Genomic DNA, 26,881 nt, shown 5'->3' on the forward strand with positions numbered 1-26,881 from the left:
TACGAAGTGTAACTTAGAAACAAGATATTCAGCATAACATACATTTTTAAAAATACCTAAAAGAAGAGTAAACTAAACTCCTTTGCATTCAATCCAATTATTTTTTAATTAGTAATTTTAGAAAATTAATTCAAATTAATCTCAAATTTTTTAAAAACTACATTAATTAGAACTGAGATAAATAGCAAGTCTTTTTGAATATCCTCATTTTATGCATATAAAAAATTAAACCTGGAGAGTCTATGTGACTTGCTATTAAGTAACAAGGTTCATTTTAGTATTCAGGTCAATTCTGTTCCATCAATACTTTAAGAATCCCACTTACAAGTCTTTTAAGGCAGAGTGGTAACATTCAATTATCCTAAAATAATTTAGGTTTTTCTTTTTTTTCCCTTTTTCACTTATAAACACCTACAACAAGGATCTATGAATTTCTAATTGAAAAATGGCTAAAAGAACGAAAGTGTGGAAAACTCAAATTTAGCACTACAGACACAAACCTTGGCATACAGTGCACAATAAAAATACTATTTCTCCAATAGCAATGAAGACTGTGAAAAACTTAAGAATAGGCTAAACTTCAAAATTATGTTACCTGAATAAAGAAACAAGTAACTACAGAATATGAAAAAGATCCACATGAAAAGGCTGTAAATACCAAATCCATGAAACCATACAGTGCCAATCAAAATCCCAACAGCAGGGACAATGCTCTGACATGGTGGTTCTAAAAGTCATCTGAAAACATACAAAGAGCTAAGAAAATTTTTGTAAAAGACCAACCAGGAGGAATTTAGCCAATTACTAAACCTTATTAATAAACCATGAAAATCTATTATTAATATCATAGTGACCTTCCATTTACCTAAATTGCAAGATTTAAAACATTAAAAATATCCAGCAATGGCAAATGTGGAGGAAAAGCCATCTACACACAGTAATTAGTAAGAAACAGTCCATGATATAGATCATTTTTGCTGGAATCTGTCCTAAAAGATTCACACAAATCAGGACAGATATGATGCACAGGGATGTTTTGAAACAAGTAGTCCTGCCCACTCAACAACCTCAAGACCTCCAGAGGGATGCCTGGCAGCTTGCAAGCCCAGGCCCCGCACCGCCCACCACCCCACCCCCCCACCCACAGCAGGTGGGCTGTCCTCCCCTCAGTCACTCAGCGGACCAAGGGGCCCAGAGGCAGGGGGTGCCCAGCCCCTGCGGTGTCCAGGGCCCACATACAGCGGGTATTCCAGCTCGTGTTGGGGGGACCCACATCCATGGTGTTGATCTACCTGAGGCTAATCTTCCGCCTGCCCCGCAGGCATAGGTGCCTCTGCTGAAGCACCCACACTATGGGAAAGCTCACCACTTCACAGAATGGGAAGCACGTAAGAGTGTGTGGACCTGTTGATCCTTATTCCCATAAATTACAGCCTCCACCAATCAATGGTGATTGATCTTTCTTCACCCAACAATATTCAGGGTGGTCCAATGGTTAAGAATCTGCTTTGCCATGCAGGGGACAAGGGTTCAATCCCTGATCAGGGAACTAAGATCCGACATGCCTCCACACAAGTTAGGCCATGAGCCACAACTAGAAAGTCTGTGCACCCCAACAAAAAGATCAATAAACAATAGGATAATGTTGTTTAAAATGCTAAAACACAATAAGAAACTACAAAAAATGAGAGAATCTAATCACCTGGGGAGAAACAATAAAATGTATTATTGTACCTTTATAATGTGGAATACCATATGGACATTAAAATCTCTAAAATGTATATAAACTGGTATATATGGATATCCATGAACTATTTCTGAATGGGGCTAAACAGAACAAGTTGCAATCAATAAGACTCACAATCTTTGACTAAAAAATGTAATCAAAGAAAGACCAAATATATACTACAGAAAAATAAAAATAAAGTTAAGCAGTGCTCACTGCACAAGACTGGAAAAAGCACTGTGGTAAATTCTAACCAATGATGAGAAATTTTTTCTTCAGGTATCCAAATGAATGAACACAACCAAAACTTCAGCTCCCAAAAGCTGTGTTTCTTAAGTGATTATTTATATATCAAAACAAATTTTTAAAGATTTTTGAAGCTTGACGATTTTTTGAAACAGAGGATAATTACAGCTATTCCTCTGCAAGATTCCAACCAAGTTAAACTTAAAAACTGAAGAAGACAATAACCTCAGAAGAAGACATAAGTAGAAAGACTGGAGGTAATTTAAAATCAATGGGCTTCCCTGGTAAAGAATCCGCCTGCTAATGCAGGAGATGCAGGTTGGATCCTTGGGTTGGGAAGATCCCCTGAAGAAGGAAATGGCAACCACTCCAGTATTCTTACCTGGGAAATCCCATGGATGGAGGGGCCTGGTGGGCTACAGTCCATGGGGTGGTAAGAGTCAGACACAACCTAGCACTAAACAACGATTTAAACTCAAAGGTTCACTGACATTTAGTGTCTTTTACCCTCAAGGGTTCTTTCCTTTAACCAAATCTTGCAGCAGTTAGAGAATATTACTGTTACTATTTTAAAGCAAAAATATGTGTAAAATATACAATATTACTCAAGTATTATTTGTATATTTGGCTTTTATATACAATCTTGCCTCCAAGGTATCCGATTCACTGTCAAAAGAGCTCCATTTATGAAACTTCTACGTTTTGAAAATTGCTTAGTTATGCCCTTGATACATTTTACAAACTTCTGCCTCCCAAAGTAGAGACCAAAAAAAAAAACTTTAGAAGACCCAAAGGAATGTGAGAGAAAACAAGAACTAATACTAAGTAGAGAATACACAAGAACATTTTAGAGAAAAAAGGAAAAGGAGATACAGTCCATGAAGCGGAAAGGTATTGATTTGTATACATAAAGCTCCTTTTCCATCCTTCCAGGAGACCTTTTAAAATGCTCAGTCCAACCCAAAGCTACACTTAAGTACCCTTAACTTTACTAGATAACCTCCCTTTAGACCTGTGGCTCTCACTCATGGATGACTCTCCCCAAGAGGACATCTGGCAGTGTCTTGGAGACAGTGGGGCTGGGGAGGGGGCTGGGGAAGGGACAGCATGCTACTGGCATCTGAAGGTGGAGGTTAGGCTCTGCTAAATGGCTGCAACACACAGGACCGCCCCTTACAGGAATGAAGCACTCAGCACAGAGGCCGATGCTTAAGAAACCCAGACTTGAAGTTCTCTAAAATAATCTGAGGACCAAAAACAAGAGCTACTCAGTTCAGTCCCAAATGGAGACCCCGTTCCACCTGTACTCAGATGCTAGCGCTTCCTTCTGCTGAGTGCCCATGCTATTTACAGCCAAGCTTTTCACGCTGAGGCCCGCAACCCTCTGCTTCTGCAAGGACACAACACCGGGCCTGCAACGATACTCTCCCCTGACAAACATCTCTCCCACTCTACTGAATCCTACAGTGTATGCACTCCAGTAGTTTCCATCAAATACCACAGTCACCACAAATAAAAACACCCCTCCCTCAACCCACCTCCTACTCCCCTGGAGGACGGAGCTTCCTGAAAAGCTGCCAGCATCCCGTCACTACTCCCCCACCTTCCTGCCCACACTTAGCTCACTCCCACCTGACCACCCACTGCTCTGCAAAGATTACTCTTCACCAAAAGAGAGGGGTCACTCCCCTGCCACTCTCCCTCCACTTCTCAGCGTTGCTCTTGAAGCACATCTGCTGAGAAGCGCCCCTCTTCCATTTTCCTTCCCCCTACCAGGCTGCAGCCCCGCCCCGTGAGTGGCCTCCACATAATAATACAGCTCTGCCATCCCTGGCCCGGCCCTGGTGTCAAGCCTTCTCTGACCACTCACTCTCCCCAGCTACGGGTCTGTCCACAGCTCTAAATACCATCCACAGGCTGATGACTTCCAGACACCACGAAGGTTTCCCTGGAGCTTAACTCGCCACTTGACTGCACCACCTAAATATATATGACAGGCACTTGGAAGGTAACCTGTCCAGAATGCAGCTCTTTTTCTAACATCCCCTCAGCAGAGACATTACTTTGCCAACAAAGGTCCGTCTAGGCAAGGCTATGGTTTTTCCAGTAGTCATGTATGGATGTGAGAGTTGGACCATAAAGAAAGCTGGGCACCAAAGAATTGATGCTTTTGAACTGTGGTGTTGGAGAAGACTCTTGAGAATCGCTTGGACAGCAAGGAGATCCAACCAGTCCATCCCAAAGGAGATCAGTCCTGACTATTCATTGGAAGGACTGATGCTGAAGCTGAAACTCCAATACTTTGGCCACCTGATGCAAAGAACTGACTCATTAGAAAAGACCCTGATGCTGGGAAAGATTGAAGGCAGGAGGAGTAGGGGACGGCAGAGGATGAGATGGTTGGATGGCATCACTGACTCGATGGACAAGAGTTTGAGCAAGCTCCAGGATTTGTTGATGGACAGGAAGGCCTGGTATATTGCTGTCCTTGGTATTGCAAGGAGTTGGACACGACCGAGCAACTGAACTGAACTCACTTGCCCACGTGCACACACAGAACTTATTATTCCCCAGGCATCCCTATTGCTCTAAAGTGTCCTAGGCATCACTGCTTCGGTTTTCTTTTTCCTTCAACCCCATATCTAATCCATCAGCAAGGCCACGCAGCCTACCTCCAAAATACATGCCGACTTTAATCACTTTTCTTCACCAACACCACTCTAATCCCAAGTCAACTTTATTTTTTAAAACCTTAACTTCCCACTGCACTGAGAAGAAAATCTAAACCCATAGACATGACCTAAAGGGAAAAACACTGGGTCCCCACCTTCCTCTTGACCTCAGCTGGTACCACAGCACAACCCAACGCCACCCTGCAGTCCAGCAGACCAGATGCACGTCTCCCCGAGGGCCGCTGTCCTGCTGCGGCATCTCTGTGAAGGCTGCTTCACTCGGGTCTCACCTTAAGGACCCTCTGCAGCAGTCTGGCCTTCCCCCTCCCACCTCAACACCCACCGCTGAGCGGACGCTCACATTGGTCTGCTCTGCGTCCTCACAGAACTGAGCACTAGGAAGCGAGCTGGTCTGGCCTCAGAGAACGTAGGCGGCCTGAGAGCGGTGGACTCACTGGTTTTCAGCATCTGTCTCTAGCGCCTACAACTGTCAGGTCTGTATTACATACTTAGCAAATACTAAGTGCATGAATACATTTAAGGTGTAGTAAGAACACAAAGTTCTAAGGTCCAATTATCTGCATCTGAGAGGAGGAATGAGGCAATAGGAGAGCGTTCAACCCAAACACCTGATAATCTCAGGCCATAAAGAGATTAATCACTGATGGACGGAAGGAAGAAATGAATATTTTAGCTACCAAAACAAATATTTTTATATTAACTAATTAAAATTAGTTATTAACTAATTTTAATTAGTTAATATAATTAGTTAACACGTCTTAACTAATTTTATACACTGTATAAAATAAAGAATATTTGTTCATGTTAATGGCTATTTCTGATTTTTTTTTTTATTAGTACACTTTAGCTCAGTGGTAAAAAATCTGCCTGCAATGCAGGAAACACAGGAGATGTGGGTTTGATCCCTGGGTCAGGAAGGAAGAGGAGGAAATGGCAACCCACTCCAGTATTCTTGCCTGGAGAAGTCCATGCACAGAGGAACCTGGAGGGCCAAGCCCATGAGGTCACAGAGAGTCGGACGTGACTGAGCATGCACAATTTGCATGTTTCATGAGCCAAAGTTATTGGCCAACTACACAAGGCACTGTAATAGAACACTTTCAGCCATTCTTTACAGTTTTGTGTTTTTGTTTTTTTTTTAATCTGTGAAGTTAATTATTACACAGAAAAACTAGAAACAATGAAATTATCTGGCGAAAAACATTCATAGTGCCAGGAGCTGAAAAAGAGGTCAATGGAAATATTTCAGACCTTATCACAATATACCCTTTACCAAAGGAAGGCAGAAATAAGTAGGAAGGTAAAGTAGACAAAACAGAGAACGTATAGTTGACTGCCTGCCTGGTGTCCTCAGCTCCTAAGCCCAATGTCAGCAGGCCTTGAAATCTCGAGTTTCCAAACAACTGTACCTAATAAGCAGGTTCCTAATCAGTTTAGAGGCGTCAACATCCGAGGTGGAAACTGAGAAACTCAGATGACAGACATATTCATTTAGGAATAAGCAATGCACTTTGTAAAACTTAGGCCACAACATAATTCATCATGGAAAACAACAACCTGCACATTTTAATAAGGACGAAAGAGATTAAAAATGCCATGGCACACTTCTACCCTGAGACACCTAAATTCACAGCTCCGGCATGAAGTCTGAAACTAGGTCTTAAATACTAATGTTTAAATACTCTTGTCTTTTACTAAGCATCTCAAGAGAATTCATTAATAATTTTTTGGAGAAAATACTCTTTACAGTTTACCAGACATAGTTCTTTGAAAGTCTCTTCAGTTCTCGTTTAACTATTAGCACAGGCCAGCTTCAAATGACAACTCTTAGGAAATTCACTAGTCCCCCAGCCAGTGCTCCAAAACAAAGAAAAGACAAAAAGGGAAACAAAGAATATTTTAAAACATCAATATATATACATCAAAGTATTGGGGAAAAACTGGTATTTTACCTAAGCTTTTGGCTGGCTAAAAATAAACATAACTAGACAGAGACAACTGCTGCTGCTGCTGCTGCTGCTAAGTCGCTTCAGTCGTGTCCGACTCTGTGCGACCCCATAGACGGCAGCCCACCAGGCTCCCCCCGTCCTTGGGATTCTCCAGGCAAGAACACTGGAGTGAGTTGCCATTTCCTTCTCCAATGCATGAAAGTGAAAAGTGAAAGTGAAGTCGCTCAGTCCTGTCCGACCCTCAGCGACCCCATGGACTGCAGCCCACCAGGCTCCTCCATCCATGGGATTTTCCAGGCAAGAGTACTGGAGTGGGGTGCCATTGCCTTCTCCGGACAGAGACAACTATTAATAAGTAAATGAAAAGTAGAAACAAATGAGTCAATTCCTAGGCAGGTTGATAAGAAGTCTGGGGTCCCTGAGGAGGAGAAAGGGGTCTAGGGCTCTCAAAGTGGAAATAGGGGTCTGGAATTCTCAAGGAGGAAGAAAGGACAAACATCTTTTTTTCCCCTCTACGTTTCTTAGTCTTAGTCACATAAAACATTTTTTTTTCTTTAAGCCCAGAACTGATGATTACACAACAAACAACTCAGTTTAAACTCTGTACTAAGGATTATAGAACAACAATGTATCCTGCTTAAGGACAGTTTCTCCTTCCTAAAAACCTTCTGACTAATCCTGTTATCTTAAAATGTAAATTGTGGGAGTGGGTCTAGTAAGATCTTTACAACCTTGGACATTCTTTTGATTTACTGTAATAACCAATTAAAAACATATAGCTCCCTTGCTAACACTAGCGAGGGGGGCACTCTCATCCCCCTTCTGAGGTCTGTGTCAGAACCTTTCTCTGTCCCTTTTCATACCTTAATAAAACTCTGCTACACAAAAGCTCTTGAGTGATCAAGCCTGATCCCTGGTCCCGAAGCTAATTCTTCTTCTTCGTAGATCATGAATCCTACACTGTTCACCATAAGTCATCACCTTGGGGGCTGGTCCAGGATCTTCAGGCCAAAGTAAGAACACTGAGAGCTGTCTCTCTGCTTTCTCAGTAAACAGGTTTTCTGCTTTACTAACTCTACGGTGTGCTTGTATGAATGGATGATACGCCCTGCATGAAGCAAGCATTGAGCCCTGCTCTGCAGTTTCACGGTTTCTCGTAATGACTGAAGGCAGCCCCCCAAAGGGGAATCTTATCAGGAGTTTATATTTATACTGACCTGCCAATGCCAAGAGACACCCAACGTCCTTGCAAGGGGAGCACCAGAAATGGGCAAAGCATGTGGACAGAACTTTCCCTTCAGAGTCACCTTTTCCTGGTCTCTTTGACCATTTCCTAAGTGTGTAGGGAATCAGAGCTACTAACAATCTGTCTGATCATAGACTTTCAAGGGACTTGTGATCCATGCTGTTACTATGTACTTTTACTTAGACCCCAAGTATGGAAGCGCCTAGCCTTGCTAGGAGCCAAAAGTTCCAAGAACACGTTTGGGAGCAAGGTGGAGCTGCAGCTCCAGAAACGTCTCGGTCTAGAGGGCACTCTCTTGGCTGCCGGCCTCAGGAGCCAGCGACCTGAAAGTGAGTCTCTGTCATGGCTGTGTCTCCTATCTACATGGAGAGAAGCCCTGCTGGTGGCCATGAGGCTTTCGAGGACACAGATCGGGAATTGCAAAATGTGGTTAGATTAGAATTACAATGGGCTTCTTTTGGTAGTGTCAGCTCTTAGCAGACCAGTGAAGGCTCTCTGATGACTTTTGTCTCAACTCCCTAGATACTCCTTTTGTAGAATCTGTGGACATGAACTGGAAGGATTAGCCCTAGTGGCTTGAGGACAAAAACCACTTTTTTCTCCCTGGCTGACCCTTTTGCTATCACATATGCTGGCGTGGTGACACTCAGGAGGGACATCTTGGTTGCTGTTTGTCCCTTTATGACTCACTGCTTCTACTGCGGTCAGCACTGTACCCAGGAATGTGCCCGGGCACACACAAGACGGAGGCTTCCCCTGGTAGTACTAGCTTGGGAAACATTCCGGGAACTACTCTGGCAAGTCAAACAAATGTCTTGGTGGTAAGAAACTGGAAATCAGTCTGGGATGCTATCAGGCCTACCTCTGGGGCACCTCCACCCCTCCTCGGTGGTACAACCGGGAGGGACGAGTAAGATGCCCGCGTTGGTAAGAGACGGACTTAAGTCCGACCAGGGGAGGAAAATTTTGGTGGAGAGTCTGTCTACACCCTCATCTAGAGCAGGAAGAGACACTTCTGATGGGAAGAAGCCACAGCTGTGGATGCCACTTTTTTCTCTCTCACAGATGGGAGCTAACAGTTCCAGAACCACGCCTTTAACAATGTATTTTAAAAAACTGGGACAAGTTTGATACCCAGAGTTTAAAGAGACACGCCTGATCTGTGATACTGAATGGCCATAGTATCCTTTAGAAGATGGGGAAACGCTGGCCTGTTAAAAGGTCTCTCAATTACGATACTGTTTTACAACTAGACCAGTTCCGTAGAAAACAAGAGTAACAGGCAGCAGTGCCATACGTGTTGCTCTTTGTCTCTCTCGAGACATGCCAGACTTATGTCCTAACAGTGCAGACTTGGGTGTGAAACCTTCAGCTCCCTCCTGTCCTCTTATTTTGCCCCTGTATCTGGGGCTCCCGACTGAACTACACTCAAGTCTCAAGGCTGAGAATCAGGGCACCCTTCCAGGAGGGGCTGCCTCAGTCTAGGCAGAATTTCAAACAGCCCCAGTGCGGTCGAGACTATTTAGAGGGTATGTCTTAGGACTGACGCCGACTCCTGACTTGAGAGCTCAAGTTCTGGGGGAAGCTACTGCTTTTGGAGATAAATGGTTTGAACATGAGACAAGGGGGAAAAGCGAACATGAAATAGCCGTCCTCCCTACTGGGAGTCAAGCAGTTCCCATAACTCTGCCAGACTGAGGCTATAACATGGATAAAGGAAGGTAGGATCAGAGTCCTTGCAAGAAGTAACCTTCAAGGACTCAAGCGAGCACACACTAAGGCTTTAAACTGTGCAAAGTTGGCTGATATAGAACAGGGAAAGAAGGAAACTCCTAGTAATTCCTAGATAGAGTATGGGAGGCTCTCCACAAGTTTACTGACATTGATCCTGAAAGTGCAGAGGGAGGAATGATCTTAAAAGATTTATCACTCATTCAGCTCCAGATATCCACCATAAGTTACAAAAACAGGCATTTGGACCAAATCAGTCTTTAAAAATTTTAAACTGTTGCAGCTGGCTCAGATGGTGTATTATGGTAGAGAATATGAGGAAAATACGAGCAAAAAAAAGACCAGGGAAAGACCAAAGCCCCAGCATGACTGTTAGACCTGCTCTCAAACAGCCTGAGAAGAATGCCCAGAGGGATCCAGGTGAAAAGGGATGGGCTTGCTATTACTAGGGAAAGGAGGGGCACCTCAAGCAGGACTGCCCTCAGGCCTCTAAGCCACCCCAGCTCCATGTCCGGTCTGCCTGCAAGGGACCACGCTGGAGGAGAGACTGCCCCAGAGGCACAGGTTTCAGGGGTCGGACTCTCAAGATAACCCGGACTGAAGGTGCCCGGGGGGTCCCCACACAAGCTCCCGTCCTAATTACACCTGAGGAACCCCAGGTATTAATAACTGTGGGGGCCAACCCATCGACCTCTTTTGGACACTGGGGCAACTTTCTGCTCACTGAAGCCCCTGGTCCACTTTCCTCCTGATCCACTACCATAATGGGGCTGTCTGGACGAGCCAAACGCTATTATTTCAGTCATCCTTTAAGCTGCAACTGGGGCTCTGCTATTTTCTCACACGTTTCTGACCGTGCCAGAGCTCCCCCCACCCCTTCTGCGGAGGGATATACTAAACAAGGTCCAGGCCTCTGTTTTCATGAATATGGAGCCTGCTCTTATAACTGAAGAAAATGTAAATGCTAAAGTGTGGGCTGATGTAAAAACTGTAGGTCAAGCACAAAATGCTATTCCTGTCACTATCAAACTCAAAGACCCTCACCTACTTCCACATCATAAGCAGTATCCATTAAAACCTGAGGTTAAGGAAGGGTTAAAACCCATCACTGAAAATTTAGAGGAACAAGGACTATTAATCCCCTGTAACAGTCCATGCAGCACTCCTATTTTGGGTGTAAAAAGAAGTCAAACGATAACTGGAGACTTGTTCAAGATATACAAATAGTAAGTGCCTAATCCTGATACTTCATTGTCTGAAATTTCTGACTGAACCAAATATTTTTCAGTCATTGATTTGAAGTTTGCTTTCTAGAATTGAATCTATACTAAATCATCCTCTACCATGACTTTAAGATGATTGAGAGGATTCTTGGGCATTATAGGCTATTGCCTCATTTGGATTCTGGGTTATGGGGAACTTGCCCAGCCTTTATATACACTTACAACTGAGACTCAGCAGACCCAAACCAACAAGCTGGTTTGGTCCCCAGAGACTCAAAGGGCTTTTAAGGCTCTTCAAACTGCTCTCTCGCAGGCTCCCGCTTTGAGTTTGCCCACAGAATCTGAGTTTAGTTTGTTTGTTACTGAAAAAAGGCTATGGCCACATTGCTTAAGGGTAATTGCTACTACTGTTTTGCTAATGCCTAAAGCTCCTAAGTTTATAAATGGGCGAAATCTTAATGTACTGACTTCTCATGATGTAAGTGGGATCTTAGACTCTAAAGTTCAGAGCAACAATGGCTCCATCTTTAAAGCTGCTGTTAACTCAAGGAGTGTCGAAAGCTCTAGGAATAGAGCATCACTTACACTGTTCCTGGAGACCCCAATCTTCAGGAAAGGTTGAAAAGACTAATGACGTTATTAAGAGGCATCTTGGTAAGCTAACTCAGGAAACACAAGATAGTTGGTTTAGTTTTACCCATACCTTTAATAATGAGGGTATGAACTGCCCCCAAAAATGGGATTACCTCAATGACAGACTGGTTTTGCACACAGATATTGTCATAGATACTAAAGCCTTAGAACTAACTATGTGACTCAGCTTTCAGCCTTTTCAACAGACATTACTGGGAGGTTAACTCCTGACCCAGCCTTTGAGTCAAACAAGCCGGTGTTTGAGCCAAGAACGGACATGAGTCTGAGAATCGACATGGCTTGCTTCTGCTGACTCCAGAAGTCCTGAGTCTGCCATTTGACCCTTAAGACAACGCCTTCCTGTCCTGGGCTCGTTCCTACACTGCATTCCATAATACTGGAATCAAAACTGCTGGGTCTGTGGAGCGTTCCCCCTTCTCATCAATTAAAGACTTCCCAGAGTAGGTTTCTCCACTTCAAGGAAAAGACTTTCTTCAACTCTGTGATGACATCCAGCAATCCTAAGATGGACTGGTATAACATATTGTACCTTAACTATGGACATAATGTAACTTTTAATTATGATTATGTTTTAACTTGGTTTAATGACTATTTTGCCTTACATCTGTAACTGTAAAATGTGGTTTGTTTCTAACCGCCTGAAAACTTTTAAGTTACAAATGGTTGACCAGGCTCCTATGAGTGCCACAGCCTCCTCCAACTATTACTTGAGGCCCAGTCATATGAGGGTTTAGCAGATCAGAGACCCTCCATATGAGGGTTTAGCAGAATACGTTGCTTCAACAATTTAGGGACTATGCCCCTCAACAGCAGGAAGTAGTTATGCAATGAAAACAACGCCCCTTTCCCTTGGCACCATAATTCTCCTAAAAGAAAAGGAAGGAATGAAAGGACAGAATTCCTAGGCAGGCTGATAAGAAGTCTGGGATCCCCGAGGAGGAGAAAGGAGTCTAGAGATCTCAAAGTGGAAACAGGGGTCTGGAATTCTCAAGAAGGAGGAAAGGACAAACATCTTTTTTTGTCTACACTCCTCAGTCACATAAAACATTTTTTTCTTTAAGCCCAGAACTGATAATTACATAACAAACAACTCACTTTAAACTCTGTACCAAGGATTATAAAACAACAACGTATCCTGCTTGAAGACAGTTTCTCTTCCTGAAAACCTGGCTAACCTGTTATCTTAAAATGTAAGTTATAGGAGTGGGTCTAGTAAGATCTTTACCACCTTGAAACATTCTTTTTATTGTAATAACCAATTAAAAAAGTATATAACTCCCTTGCTAACACTAGCGAGGGGAGCACTCTCATCCCCCTTCTGAGGTCTGTGTCAGAAGCTTTCTCTGTCCCTTTTTATACTTTAATAAAACTCTGCTACACAAAAGCTCTTGAGTGATCAAGCCTGGTTCCTGGTCCCGAAGCTAAATCTTTGGAGATCACGAATCTAACACCGTTCACCGTAAGCTATCACAAAGGCCATACAATTGCTGAATGAATCCCTCGATAATGAAAAAGTTTTTAAAGAAGAGAGGAAAAACCTTAACATGGAATTTTTCCCTTCTAAATATTGGTGCCACATTTAGATTTTTGTTGTCGTTTAGTCACTAAGTCCTGTCTGACTCTTTATGACTCCATGAACTGCAGCGCTGGCTTCCCTGTTCTTCACTCTCTCCCAGAGTTTGCTCAAACTCATGCCCACTGAGGTCAGTGATGCTGTCTAACCATCTCATCCTCTGTCACCCCCTTCTTTTGCCTTCAATCTTTTCCAGTATCAGGGTCTTTTCCAATGAGTCGACTCTTCACATCAAGTGGCCAAAGTACTGGAGCTTCAATATCAGCATCATCAGTCCTTCTGAATGAAGATTCAGGGTTGATTTTCTTTAGGATTGACTAGTTTGATCTTGCTGTCCAAAGGACTCTCAAGAGTCTTCTCCAGCACCACAATTTGAAACTATCACTTATTTAGTGCTCAAATTTCTTCATGGGCCAACTCTCACATCTGTACATAACTACTGGAAAAACCATAGCTTTGACTATAGACCTGTCAATAGTGATATCTCTGGGTTTTAATATGCTGTCTAGCTTTGTCCTTCCAAGGAGCAAGTGTCTTTTAATTTTATGGCTGCATTCACTGTCCAAATTGATTTTGGAGCCCAAGAAAATAAAATCTGTCACTATTTTCACTTTTTCTCCATCTATTTGCCAAGAAGTGATGGGACTGGATGCCATGATCTTAGTTTTTTGAATGTTGAGTTTTAAGCCATTTTGTTCACTTTCTTCTTTCACCCTCATAAGAGGCTCTTTAGTTCCTCTTCATTTTCTGCCATTAGAGTGTTATCATCTGCATTATCTGAGGTTGTTGATATTTCTCCTGGCCATCTTTATTCCACCTTGTGGTTCATCCAGCCCAGCATTTCACATAATGTATTCTGCATAGACGTTAAATAAGCAGGGTGACAATATACGTACAGCCTTGTCATACTCCTTTCCCAATTCTGAACCAGTCCATTGTTCCATGTCTGTTCTTAACTGTTGTTTCTTGACCTGCATGCAGGTTTCTCAGGAGACAAGTCGATTTAACAAACATAAAATAAGCACACTAACTACAGCTATACATTTTCTTCTCTAATGAAGCATTTAATAGAATAAATGTCATAAGTCTTAATGGGAAATACTTTTGTTTCTGTAGGCAGGTGAATTCCTAAAGTCTTATTTAAACAAGTATAATGTAATCTCACAAATTAAAAATAAATAAAACAAAAAACTAGTATCCAAAAAGTGATTACTAAACTTAGTATGGTCCCAGAACAACTACATGATCTAAGGGAAAGCTCATAATTTCATTAAAATACTTTAGAAATTTCCAGATGAAAATGTAATTCCACAAAATCTAAACAAACCTAATATTCTAAATTTAAAAATTAAAAAAACTCTCTGCTCAAACAATAATTATACACTGCATATAGGAAATCCCAGTAACAGCATATTCAAACCCCAGACCTGAGATGGGTTATGTCACCTCTCTGAACCTTGGCTTCCTGCCCATCTCTATGAAAACAGAGATAACACTATCTACCTCATTGAGTTGTTGGGACATTAAGATATGTAAACCATTTAGGAGAGGGTCTGGCACACACTAAGTACTCTATGGACACTAGTTTCTATCTCTCTACAGCATTCAGCACATACTAAGACCTCAGTTAATACTTGCTAAATGAATGACTAACCTATAGAAAAGAAATGCAGTTTTCGCAGCAACTGGAATCTAGCCAAACCTAACTCAAAAAAATTATGAAATTATTTAAGTCCAGTTGGCCCAATTCAGGAAGTTATTTTGGAACCATGCATTACTGAGATAACTAAAATAACATTTCATTCAAATATTTAAGTACCTACTATGTGTCAGACACTGACCACCTAGAAACAAACAAAATACACTTTCTATCTCAGAGTTTACACTAAATAAGAAATGTAAAAGTAATCTAAATAATTGAAAAGGAACTCAGAAGCCTTCAGTCTAACACCATGCATTTTAAATATAAGGACCATGAAGTCCAAAAAGTTCAGTTTGGCCAAAGACACAACCTAGGTAGTGAGGAGCCAAGACTAGAACTCAGGTCTGATTGTCTGCAGCCTGCATCACAGTGACTCAGGGTCTTCAACATGACATAGAATTGAAGACCATAATCTGCCACTAACAAAGGTCCTTCTAAATTATCTTAATTAGATAATAGAAATCCAGTCAGACTTCAAGGGAGCTACTACAGGCACAAAAATAAAACCTATTGTGATCAGTTGGCAAATTTTTTGATTAACAAAAGGACTTAGATGGTTGTAAAACAGTGAAAAGTCTCTTCCACATTAGTTGTCACATCTTCAGCCTCTGTGTGCATTTCCATTCTCACTTACTCCCAGAGACAACAATAAAACACAACACACACTGCACTGCTACACATTTAATTAAATACTTAATTGCCAAGAATATGAAAGAACAAAATAATTACCTTAAATGTACCATTTTGATTTTTCATGTAAGAAACCAAAAATATATCCACTGGAAGAAGTGCTGATGTGATCAGCGCAATGGCCAGAGAAAAAATGGCGGTTATGGTGGAGACAACTTCACTTTCCCGCTGACTCTGATATTTGCGAACATATATCCAGCAGAACGCCAAAATAGCCTGAAACAGACAGAAAGAAATGTTTTGTTACTGCCCTATCTATGCTCTAATACTGATTTTAGAATGTGTTTTAAAGTTCCTTGTGGGAAACTTTATGCCAAGTAAAGATGCTTTCGGATGTGCATGGAGAAGTCCCCTACCCCTTATAAACTTAGTCAGGATTTATCATTTTCAAAGCCAAGTTCATTAAAGCAGTACATCATCACTGGGGTGCCAAGACACCAAAAAAACAAGCAAAGGTTGTTGATAACAGTGCTCAGTTACATATTTGCTCGCAAACACAGTATGACCATTAACGGTTGACACATTACAGTTATAACTAGCTCTGAATACTTTTCCCTATACATTTTCCCAAGCTAAAGGAGATGTAACTGAAAGTTGTTTCCCATTGTTCATTGCAGCACTATTTACAATAGCCGGAACATGGAAGCAACCTAGATGTCCATCAACTGATGAATGGATAAAGAAGTTGTTGTCCATATACACAATGGAATATTACTCAGCCATAAAAAGGAACGCCTTTGAGTCAGTTCTAATGAAGTGGATGAACTCAGAACGTATTATACAGAGTGAAGTAAGTCAGAAAGAGAAAGATAAATATCATATTCTAACACATATACATGGAATCTAGAAAAATGGTACTGAAGAATTTACTTACAGGGCCACAATGGAGAAACAGACATACAGAATAGATTTGTGGACATAAGGAGAGGGGAGGAGAGGGTGAGATGTATGGGAAGAGTAACATGGAAACTTATATTACAATATAGATTGCCAATGGGAATTTTCTATATGGCTAAGAAACTCAAACAGGGGTTCAACCTAGCAGGGTGGGATGGGGAGGGAGATGGGAGAGAGGTTCAAAAGGGAGAGGATATATGTATACCTATGGCTGATTCATGTTGAGGTTTGACAGAAAACAACAAAATCTGTAAAGCAAGTATCTTTCAATTAAAAAAAAAAGTTGATTAAAAAAAAAGTTGTTCTATCCTGTTCTTACTACAGAAGCATCACAAAACACCACCCAAACTGAAATTAACTTCTGTCCCTTTGTGACAGTTCAAGAATATCATTCAGCTAAAGGTTAACTGTCAACAATCACCATGCAATCAACATATTATACTGTAATTCACATTTTAAAGGGTATTAAACAAAGAAGACAGAGAAGGCAATGGCATCTCACTCCAGTACTCTTGCCTGGAAAATCCCATGGACAGAGAAGCCTGGTGGGCTGCAGTACATGGGGCTGCAAAGAGTTGGACACAACTGAGCGACTTCACTTTCTTTCTTTCTATAGTTCCTGCTGGAGAAGGAAATGGCAAGCCACTCCAGTGTTCTTGCCTGGAGAATCCCATGGACGCAGGGGCCTGGTGGGCTGCAGTCTATGGGGTTGCCAAGAGTCAGACACGACTAAGCAACTAACACACACAAACAAAGAAGAATGAACACTGAAAATGGATGCATGTGCATTTCAAGGAACTTTCCAGGGGAAAAAGTACACTCAGAGGTACTGAGGTTGACATCTGTAATCCATCAGGTCTTCTTAATGGACCAACATCTTTCTAGAAATTAACACAGAGTAAAGGACTTTAGCATCAGAATTCAAATTCTGGCATCAGAATTCTCTGAAGAGCCACTATAGCAGTTTCAAATTCAATAGGTCTGGAGAAGGTCCAGAAAACCTGTATTTGTAACAAGTTCCCAGAAAGGCTGATGCTGGTCCAGAGACTACACTTCGAGAATCTCTGCTTTACTCAATCATAGCGGGATGGCAGCCAGATCCTAAATGGGTGATTCTCAACCTTGGCTGTGTTAGAATCCCCCTGGTAAAAACTTAAAATTTCTTTATGCACCCCCCCTCCCCCAAATCACTTTCATCAGAGACTGAGGCTTCTCTAGGCATCGGCACTGAGGATCCCAATCTGAGGCAAACTTGAGAACCAAGGTTTTACGTAAGCTCTATAAAAGCTCTGGGACACAAGCTTTGTTCTGTCCTTTCACGATTTTCAAGATTTAACTTTTGGTGCAGACAAGGTACGGGTTCCCTAGAGAAAGAGATCCAGGCATGGCTTTCTTGACATATGAGAAGCCATTTTTGGCGTAAGCTACTTGGTGATCTAAGCCTGGCCACAATGCTTGCCCTTGTACAGATCTCAGTAATTAAAGATCTAGAGGGAACAAAATGATGCAGAAACAAACGACTCTATCAAGCAAGAGAAGTAACTACAGCAAAGATAGTACATCAGTTGTAAAAACTTCCAGGTCTGTTTTAAAGATTGTGCTGAAGTGTTCAACTACGAGATCAACTGGAACCTGAGGGATGATGCTGATCTCTTCTGACCCTCCTTGGATTCTGTCTACCACCCAAGCCCCATCATGAATATGTATGACCCTTAGCTTTAAACTTCCCCAATCCTGCTGATGAGGACTGGCTTAGCAAAGACCCCCAGTGTTCTCCCTTCTCCTGATCTTTGGTTTGGTTGTGTCTGCTGACTCAACACTCATCAATAGGCAAACCTAATTTTTCATGTAACATTATTTCCCTTTCGGGTATCATACTTCAGGAGCCAGAAATGAACTAAGAACACCACCTAACTAGTTATAGTTTCTAAATTCTCCTGACACAATCAACAGAAAAGAACAGTTCCATCACTTCAGAAAAACCTCCTTTGCCCCTCCATAATTAACCCCTCTCTCCACTTCCCTGGTGGCTCAGTTGGTAACGAATCTGCCTGCAAAACAGAAGACCTGGGTTCGATCCCTGGGTTGGGAAGATCCCCTGAAGGAGGTCATGGCAACCCACTCCAGTATTCTTGCTTGGAGAACCTCCTTGGACAGAGGAGCCTGGTAGGCTATAGTCCATGGGGTCACAAAGAGTCAGCCATGATGGAGTGACTAAGCGCACCACTCCTTAGCCCTTGAGAACCACTACCTATTATCTATGCCCACAGCTTCTGCTTCTTCTAGAATGTCAGTGTACTTACATAGTATGTCTTTTGAGTCTGGCTTCTTTTACTTAACTTAATGAATTTGAAATCCATCCAAGTTGTTGCATGTAATTTCTTTACATTATTAACATTTCAGTTGGTGTCAGAACAGCAGGAAAAAATAAAGTGAAAAGAAAAATGTGCACTTCAGAACATGGATGTTGGAAAGAAAGAAATAAAAGAAAACGTAGGGAGGCAAGGAGGAAAAAAGGTCGGAAAAAGACCTTTATTCAAATTCTTAACAATTTACTAATTTCATTTTGTTTTGGAAAATATTCTTTTATAAAATGTTACTTATAATAATATTTCATGTGTTTGTTTCTAAATTGACAAATATAGCTTTCCCCAAATTATTTTGGAAGTCACTGGAAGATGAGCCTTTCTATCCTTAGCAACAGCTAAAACAAAACGCAGAATAAACTTTTTGCTGGACTTGAAGAAGATCTGCACTTATACAAAGTTTGAAGCAGCGGGTACTATTGCAGAGGAAGAAGCTTGCCAATAACAGGCAGTCGAGCAGGAAAAGGGCAACCTGGGCAAACAGTTCAGCCAGAGGATCCCGAACTTTTAGGGGTTTGGGGAAACTTTATTAAAACAGACCCCAAAGAGCTTTTTGTTTTCAGGTTAAATCTATCAATAGTTATTACATTATAAAATAAACCAACTGTCCTCATCTGTAAGATAAGAATTTTTGTTTCATAGCAGGTTATAGGAACTGAATGTAAAGAGTTTAGCACCGTGCCTGGGCTAGTAATTGCTCAACAAAGAGCAGCAATTATTATTAAATGTCATATGAAATAACATTTTAGAGAATTTCATGAAAGAAACTAATATATAATTCTGCTAACAGTCATAAGGAAAGATTCAGAGCAGCCCCCAACCCCTCCCAAGTGATTCTGACTTAACTGGTTTGGGCATTAGGGCTTTTAATACTCCCCAGGTGTCTGTAATGAGCAGTCAAGGTGGAGAAGTACCTGGGCAGAGGCAGGAGTGAGAATCAAGGAACACATGCCACTTGAGATCTTGTCAAACTGCAGATTCTGATTCTGCAAGGCTGGGGCCCCATATTTGTATTTCTAACAAGTTCCCAGATGATCCCCTCACTTGGAGTAACAAAAGTAAACTTGCTTTAAAGAAACGGAGACTCAACCTTATACAGTTACAGGAAATGCAATTTGAGAGATGGTGTAAGCCAAATTATTGACAATCCTGTGGAGGTGGGGACTAGAGTAAAGGGCTCAGATTTGATATAGTAAATGTGGACAGTTAAAGTATAGGCTTGGAGGAGCCAAGTCCAACCTTTCCTTATGTGACAGAAGAAAATGAAGCCCATCCTGTTTGCCCAAGATTATAAAAGCTGTCAATTTCAGTGTTCTGAATCTTTAACAGGTGATTAGCAGCAGTTCTCAAAGTGTTAAGTCCCCAGACCCCGGGCAGTCCCACAACTCTTTCTGGGGAACTGCAAATTGAAAACTGTTCTCACAATACTACTACACTGATATTTCCACATTGATATTTGCACTCGTGGTACATAAGTTATGGTGGTAAAAGTCACTCCGTCCTGTCAGACTCTTTGCCACCCCATGGACTATATATAGTCCATGGAATTCTCCAGGCCAGAATACTGGAGTGGGCAGCCGTTCCCTTCTCCAGGGGATTTTCCCAACAGGGATGGAACCGAGGTCTCCCACATTGCAGGTGGATTCTTTACCAGCAGAGCCACCAGGGAAACCCAATGGTGGGGAAAACTGCTGGCCAATTAAGCACAAATCAAAACAATGGAATCAAACATGCCAGTAGTGACTATTTTTTTAACCACCACACACTCACAGAAGGAAAAAAAGACTATTTAAAACTACAATCGACAAAGCAGTAAATGTCAACTTCATTAAACTTTAACCCATGCCTTTTTTAATAATCCATGGAGGAAAATGTGAATGTGCTCAAGTAGAGATGGCTGTCTCCAGGAAAAGTATCCTATGTTAAGAGCTGAAAGCCAAAGGAGGCACTATTTCCAAGAAACAGCATTTTCACTTGAAAGCGCAAATGACTACGTATCCAAGACTGTGAGCTTGGCAATTTCTCAATACTTATTTCTGAGACATTTCTTCTGACAAGTACAGTGGTGGTACTGATGGATGTGATATTTGATTTATGTAATGAAATATATCCGTATTTCGAAGATCTGCTTAGCTCGGTGAACCAGTTATTTTCTAAATGACCAAATGCATCATGTTATAAAACCATCTATAGGGGAAAGAACAAAAGTTCACTGATAGGGTTTCAAAGCCCATATTTCATACTAAGAAGCTGCTACTTACTGAGTTTTGATGTAATATTATAAAGAACAACGTCACAATGACCTAAAAGATACTCTGCTTCCAACTACGTATCACTAAAATCTCATGGTAACCTCTCTAAAGGTTGGATGCAGAAGCACACGAGAATCCAGTTCTCATCTAATAATCCACAAATTAAAAGAGATTTGCAGAAAATTAAACAATGGCCCTCACTGCTAATTTAGTCCTATTCTAACATCTAATTTCAAACCGTTAATTCTATTTTCATTTTATTTTGTTACTGCTGTAATATCCGGAGAAGGCAATGGCACCCCACTCCAGTACTCCTGCCTGGAAAATCCCATGGACAGAGGATCCTGGTAGGCTGCAGTCCATGGGGTCGTGAAGAGTCAGACACGACTGAGGGACTTCACTTTCACTTTTCACTTTCATGCATTGGAGAAGGAAATGGCAACCCACTCCAGTGTTCTTGCCTGGAGAATCCCAGGGACGGGGGAGCCTGGTGGGCTGCCGTCTATGGGGTCGCACAGAGTCGGACATGACTGAAGCGACTTAGCAGCAGCAGCAGCTGTAATTTCACCAACTTAAAAGCTTTCCCTTCCTTTTCTATCCAAACTTTGCCTCTATTCCACTTTCTCCCAAAATTGTTCTTTATTCTCTCAAGTCCTATTTAATTTATAAAATCATGCTTTGGTTTTCAGTACTTAATAGACCTGTTTCAAGAATTCTTATTTTCCCACCTATCTTCAGGCCCTCTTAAAGGTCACATTTTATTTGCATCCTCCTACAATTTATAGCATAACTGCTGTATCTGAAATGTTTATTTGTTGATAATTGCCAAGTTATTCTCCCTGAACTCTGATACAGGTTATGTGCTCCTTTGTTTTCCTCTAAACTGTCAGGAAGAAAGAAATTTACTTTTCCTTTTTCTTTTGCCTGGTCTAACAATTAAATTGACATGAGCTAGATCAACAGGAGAAAATCAAATATTTAATAACATGTATCCCATACTCTTGCCTGGAAAATCCCATGGACGGAGGAACCTGGTAGGCTGCAGTCCATGGGGTCGCTAGGAGTCGGACACAACTGAGGGACTTCACTTTCACTTTTCACTTTCATGCATTGGAGAAGGAAATGGCAACCCACTCCAGTGTTCTTGCCTGGAGAATCCCAGGGACGGGGAGCCTGGTGGGCTGCTGTCTATGGGGTCGCACAGAGTCGGACACAACTGAAGCGACGTAGCACCAGCAGCAGCATACTGTACAGGCCAGGCTTCAGCAATACGTGAACCGTGAACTTCCAGATGTTCAAGCTGGTTTTAGGAAAGGCAGAGGAACCAGATATCAAATTGCCAACATCTGCTGGATCATGGAAAAAGCAAGAGAGTTCCAGAAAAACATTGACTTCTGCTTTATTAACTATGCCAAAGCCTTTGAAAGTGTGGATCATAATAAACTGTGGAAATTCTTCAAGAGATGGGAATACCAGACCACCTGACCTGCCTCTTGAGAAACCGATATGCAGGTCAGGAAGCAACAGTTAGAACTGGACATGGAACAACAGACTGGTTCCAAGTAAGAAAAGGAGTACGTCAAGGCTGTATATGGTCACCCTGTTTATTTAACTTATATGCAGAGTACATCATGAGAAACTCTGGGCTGTAAGAAGCACAAGCTGGAATCAAGATTGCCAGGAGAAATAATAACCACAGATATGCAGATGACACCACCCTTATGGCAGAAAGTGAAGAGGAACTAAAAAGCCTCTTGATGAAAGTGAAAGAGCAGAGTGAAAAAGTTGGCTTAAAGCTCAACATTCTTAAAACTAAGATCATGGCATCTGGTCCCATCACTTCATGGGAAATAGATAGGGAAACAGTGGAAACAGTGGCTGACTATTTTTGGGGGCTCGAAAATCACTGCAGATCATGATTGCAGCCATGAAATTAAAAGACGCTTACTCCTTGGAAGGAAAGTTATGACCAACCTAGATAGCATATTCAAAAGCAGAGATATTACTTTGCCAACAAAGGTCAGTCTAGTCAAGGCTACGGTTTTTCCAGTGGTCATATATGGATGTGAGAGTTGGGACTGTGAAGAAAGCTGAGTGCAGAAGAATTGATGCTTTTGAACTGTAGTGTTGGAGAAGACTCTTGAGAGTCCCTTGGACTGCAAGGAGATCCAACCAGTCCATCCTAAAGGACACCAGTCCTGGGTGTTCATTGGAAGGACTGATTCTGAGGCTGAAACTCCAATACTTTGGCCACCTCATGCAGAGAGTTGACTCATTGGAAAAGACCCTGATGCTGGGAGGGATTGGGGGCAGGAGGAGAAGGGGACAACAGAGTTTGACATGGCTGGATGGCATCACCGACTCAATGCACATGAGTTTGGTTGAACTCCGGGAGTTGGTGATGGACAGGGAGGCCTGGCGTGCTGCGATTCATAGGGTTGCAAAGAGTCGGACACGACTGACCGACTAGACTGAACTGAACTGAACTGATACTCTAAAGGGGAGATACCCAAGAAAACTTAACAAAATGGCCAAAGCCCTCACTCTAAATACCACCTTCAGCTATAGACAGAGGATGCTGGAAGTGATGGCTTGGGACCTGAACTGGGAATACGGCACTTCACATGCAAGTAGAAAGCTAAAGTTTAGTAAACAAACTTTTTACTTTTGCTGGGCCAGGCAGGGACAAAAGGACACAGAGGTACTCTCTGAGCTCTAGGCCCACCAAACCCAGCCCACATTCTTTGCAGGTATCTCTGGTGATAAATCTTATTTTGGAGACAGGGCCCTGATCCAAATTCTTCCAGTGGCTAAGGCAGATGTAAAAAGAAATATTTCTTGAGTCTTCCATTTCTTACAAATCACCAGTCTAAACTAATCCCCATGCCAGAGACACATTTTGGGGTGCCAAATTTTGTTCCCCTACAAAGTCAAGTGAATACAATAGTCAAAGCCCAAGTACAGGCTGTGGAAACCAAAGCCAAACTTAGGTCTTTTCCCTTTCTCCAAACAGAAAAAACCATGTTCCAAGGTAAGGGCATTATTACTTTCTGGGCATGTGGTAAAGGCTACAAAAGAAGCCTTTTCAAGATTTCACACACTGCAGGAAGGAGGCAGTTTCTGTTGCAACACCTACAAGAAAAAAACATACTATACAGATTGCAGACACGGTAACAGAATCTAGAAAGTAAAGTAAAATGAGGCAAAATTTGATTTCAACAAGTAAACTGGATTTTTTTGTTTGTTTGATTTTGTTGTTTTCCTACTGCCAAGTGGCATTAATACTTCGGGACACTGAAGAAACAACAGGTTGGGCTGAAGACTACCAGGAAGAGTGAGACTGGGGAGGGGAACGAAGAGAAATAAACTGAACTCCCAATTAAAAGGGTTTTAACATGGGTTACGGAAATAAAAGCTAGGCCACCTGGCCCATGTTTTGCTGCCTGGATAAGCAGGAGTCAGGCGGCTGGGATGGAGGCACCCTGAGGTCAGACAGGTGGGCACACAGACCCTGACCCTGCAAGTAACCAGGGCCCCAACTCCGCAGCACAGGTGTCTCAGCCATCAAAAACCAGGAAGGAAGGCGAAAGCCACCGTCAGAACGCACGTCACCAAGGCAGTACCGTACAATGGGGGAGAGAAGGCTGCGAACCCCACGGCCCTAAAAGCGGGGACACTGTGGAGCCGCTCCGAGCGCAGAGCCGGCTCGTGGGCCGACGACGCGGCGCCCGCGGGACGCGCGCAGGCCGGAGCTGCCTGCCTCCGGGGCCTGTCCTCTAGGCGCCCCGCTCCCCCGTGCGCAGGGGCCTCTGTTCGGGCCCAGGTCTGGGGCACTGGCTGCGCCACGGGGACCACCCCGCGCCCGCAGTCGGCAGCCGGCGCGCCCCTCCCGCGGCCCGCCCCCACCCGGCGCCTCCGCGGCGGGCGCCGGAGCCGGAGGGGCGGGACGAGGAAGTCGGGGCCCCGGCGGCTAGCGGCGGGGCCGCCCCCGTCCCCCGGCCAGACCCCGGGTCATGCCAAGCGCCTCCCCTACCAGGAGGAGGAGGCCGAAGATGCACCAGCCGATCACCAGCTCGGCGGACGCCGCGCCCGCCGCCGCCGCCGCCATCTTCGCTTCCGGCCGGGACAGCCCCGGTGAAGGGGGGACAAGAGGGGGGAGGGAGGGAGGAACCGGCGCAGGACGCGGCGCGCGCGCACCCTAAAGGTTAAAGGGGCGGAGGGGCGGAGCGCTGGTTGCCTAGGAGACCCGCTGGGAGCAGCCCCTGGCGACAGCGGCCGGGGGCGGGGCGCGTCCGGGCGCCGTGACGTCACGCACGGCCGGCAGCAGGGCGGGGCTGGGTTCTGAAGGGCGTGGTCTCCCGGCGACGTCACGTAACTGGCTGCTGACCGGAAACGCCCAGGCGCCCATGGGCTTAGCAGCAGATGTGTCAACAGAGGCAAGTCGCCTCAGGGGCTTCCACTGCCATCGTAAGGGAAGCTCTCTAGTCTCCTTTGAGCCACCAGGGAAGTCCCTTCCTTGGCCAAAGAGCCGCTCAATTAGCAGAAGGCCTCCCCAGGTTGTAGGAATGGCGGACTTTCCCAGCTGCCCAAATGACTTTCTGATTTGCTGGCACCTGGGCCCAGCCTGAGTAGCTGCTGAGGTGGACGCTGCCTTATCATGGGATGTTATGGTCTTTGTATGGTGGCTCAGACGGTAAAGAATCTGTCTGCAATTTGGGAGACCTGGGTTCCATCCCTGGGTTGGGAAGATCCCCTGGAGGAGGGCATAGCAACACACTCCAGTGTTCTTACCTGGAGAATCCAATTCACAGAGAAACCTGGCAGGCTATACAGTCCATGGGGTCGCAAAGAGTCGGATGACTGAGTGACTAAGCACACTTAAATCTCTACATGCCTGTGAATTTCCGTGATAACTTCATACCCTAATGGAACTTGACTTTCTGAACATATTATATGAAATCACAGCTTCTAGTGATGCTTGTCAGAGAAAGCAATGGCACCCCACTCCAGTACTTTTGCCTGGAAAATCCCATGGACGGAGGAGCCTGGTAGGCTGCAGTCCATGGGGTCGCTAAGAGTCCAACACGACTGAGGGACTTCACTTTCACGCATTGGAGAAGGAAATAGCAACCCACTCCAGTGTTCTTGCCTTGAGAATCCCAGGAATGGGGGAGCCTGGTGGGCTGGCATCTATGGGGTTGGACAGAGTCGGACACGACTCAAGCGATTTAGCACAGTGATGTTTGTAAGTGAATGAGATAATCCACACAGACCCAAAGTGAAGCACGGGGAATGGTCCTGAGATGGCCTGCCTGGGTCCACTGGAGTGTAGGTACATTGTTAACCAGTGAAATGAGCAAAACATACTTGTAATGTAACCACAACTCTATGTATGAATCTCACATCTCTTTACAATGTATTATGTGGTGATGTTATCCCCTACTCAAGATCTGTTTTGAGCTGGAATCCTGCTGAATGGAAGGAATGCAGTGTCTCCCTTCCTGGATGATACGAGGGAAGAAGAAAACACAGAAGATAGTTTTACTGTGACATGTAACATCAAAGGTGGCTTCCTGCTCTCTGAACTTGCCCATGTTTGAATGCGACTCTCCTGCGGGCCATTCACTTTTCCAGAGATCGCCCTCGTGGTTTCCTAAAAGTGAATTGTAGAGACATCTCTACTCTAGGAGGCCACTTGGAAATCCCCCCACCAGCTGCAGGAAACACTATGGTCACTTAAAATCTGCCTCTCCCTGCTAAGCTCGCCTATTATTCTACTAAAGGCCCACTAGCTTGGAGGAGAGACTTAAGACAATGCCAGGCCAGATCTCGTCAAGAAATTAGAGATACCAAGGGAACATTTCATGCAAAGATGGGCACAAAAAAGGACAGGAATAGTATGGACCTAACAGAAGCAGGAGCCTAGTAGGCTG

The 26,881-nt window shown here is 43.5% G+C and overlaps 1 protein-coding gene across 1 annotated transcript in view; it reads right to left on the reverse strand.

Annotated features, from left to right (window-relative positions):
• The window catches only part of LMBRD1 (LMBR1 domain containing 1), a 132,045-nt gene extending 106,877 nt beyond the window's left edge, over positions 1-25,168 (reverse strand). Inside the window, exons 1-2 of the mRNA XM_070376170.1 lie at positions 24,982-25,168; positions 15,473-15,649 (exon numbers count right to left, since the gene is read on the reverse strand). Coding sequence (XP_070232271.1) covers positions 15,473-15,649; positions 24,982-25,056 — 252 coding nt within the window. The 5' untranslated portion in view covers positions 25,057-25,168. The remainder of the gene's footprint in view (positions 1-15,472; positions 15,650-24,981) is intronic.
• Positions 25,169-26,881: the final 1,713 nt, after the last annotated feature.

The sequence above is a fragment of the Bos mutus genome, chromosome 9 (assembly GCF_027580195.1).
Source record: "Bos mutus isolate GX-2022 chromosome 9, NWIPB_WYAK_1.1, whole genome shotgun sequence".
Lineage (NCBI taxonomy): Eukaryota > Metazoa > Chordata > Mammalia > Artiodactyla > Bovidae > Bos > Bos mutus.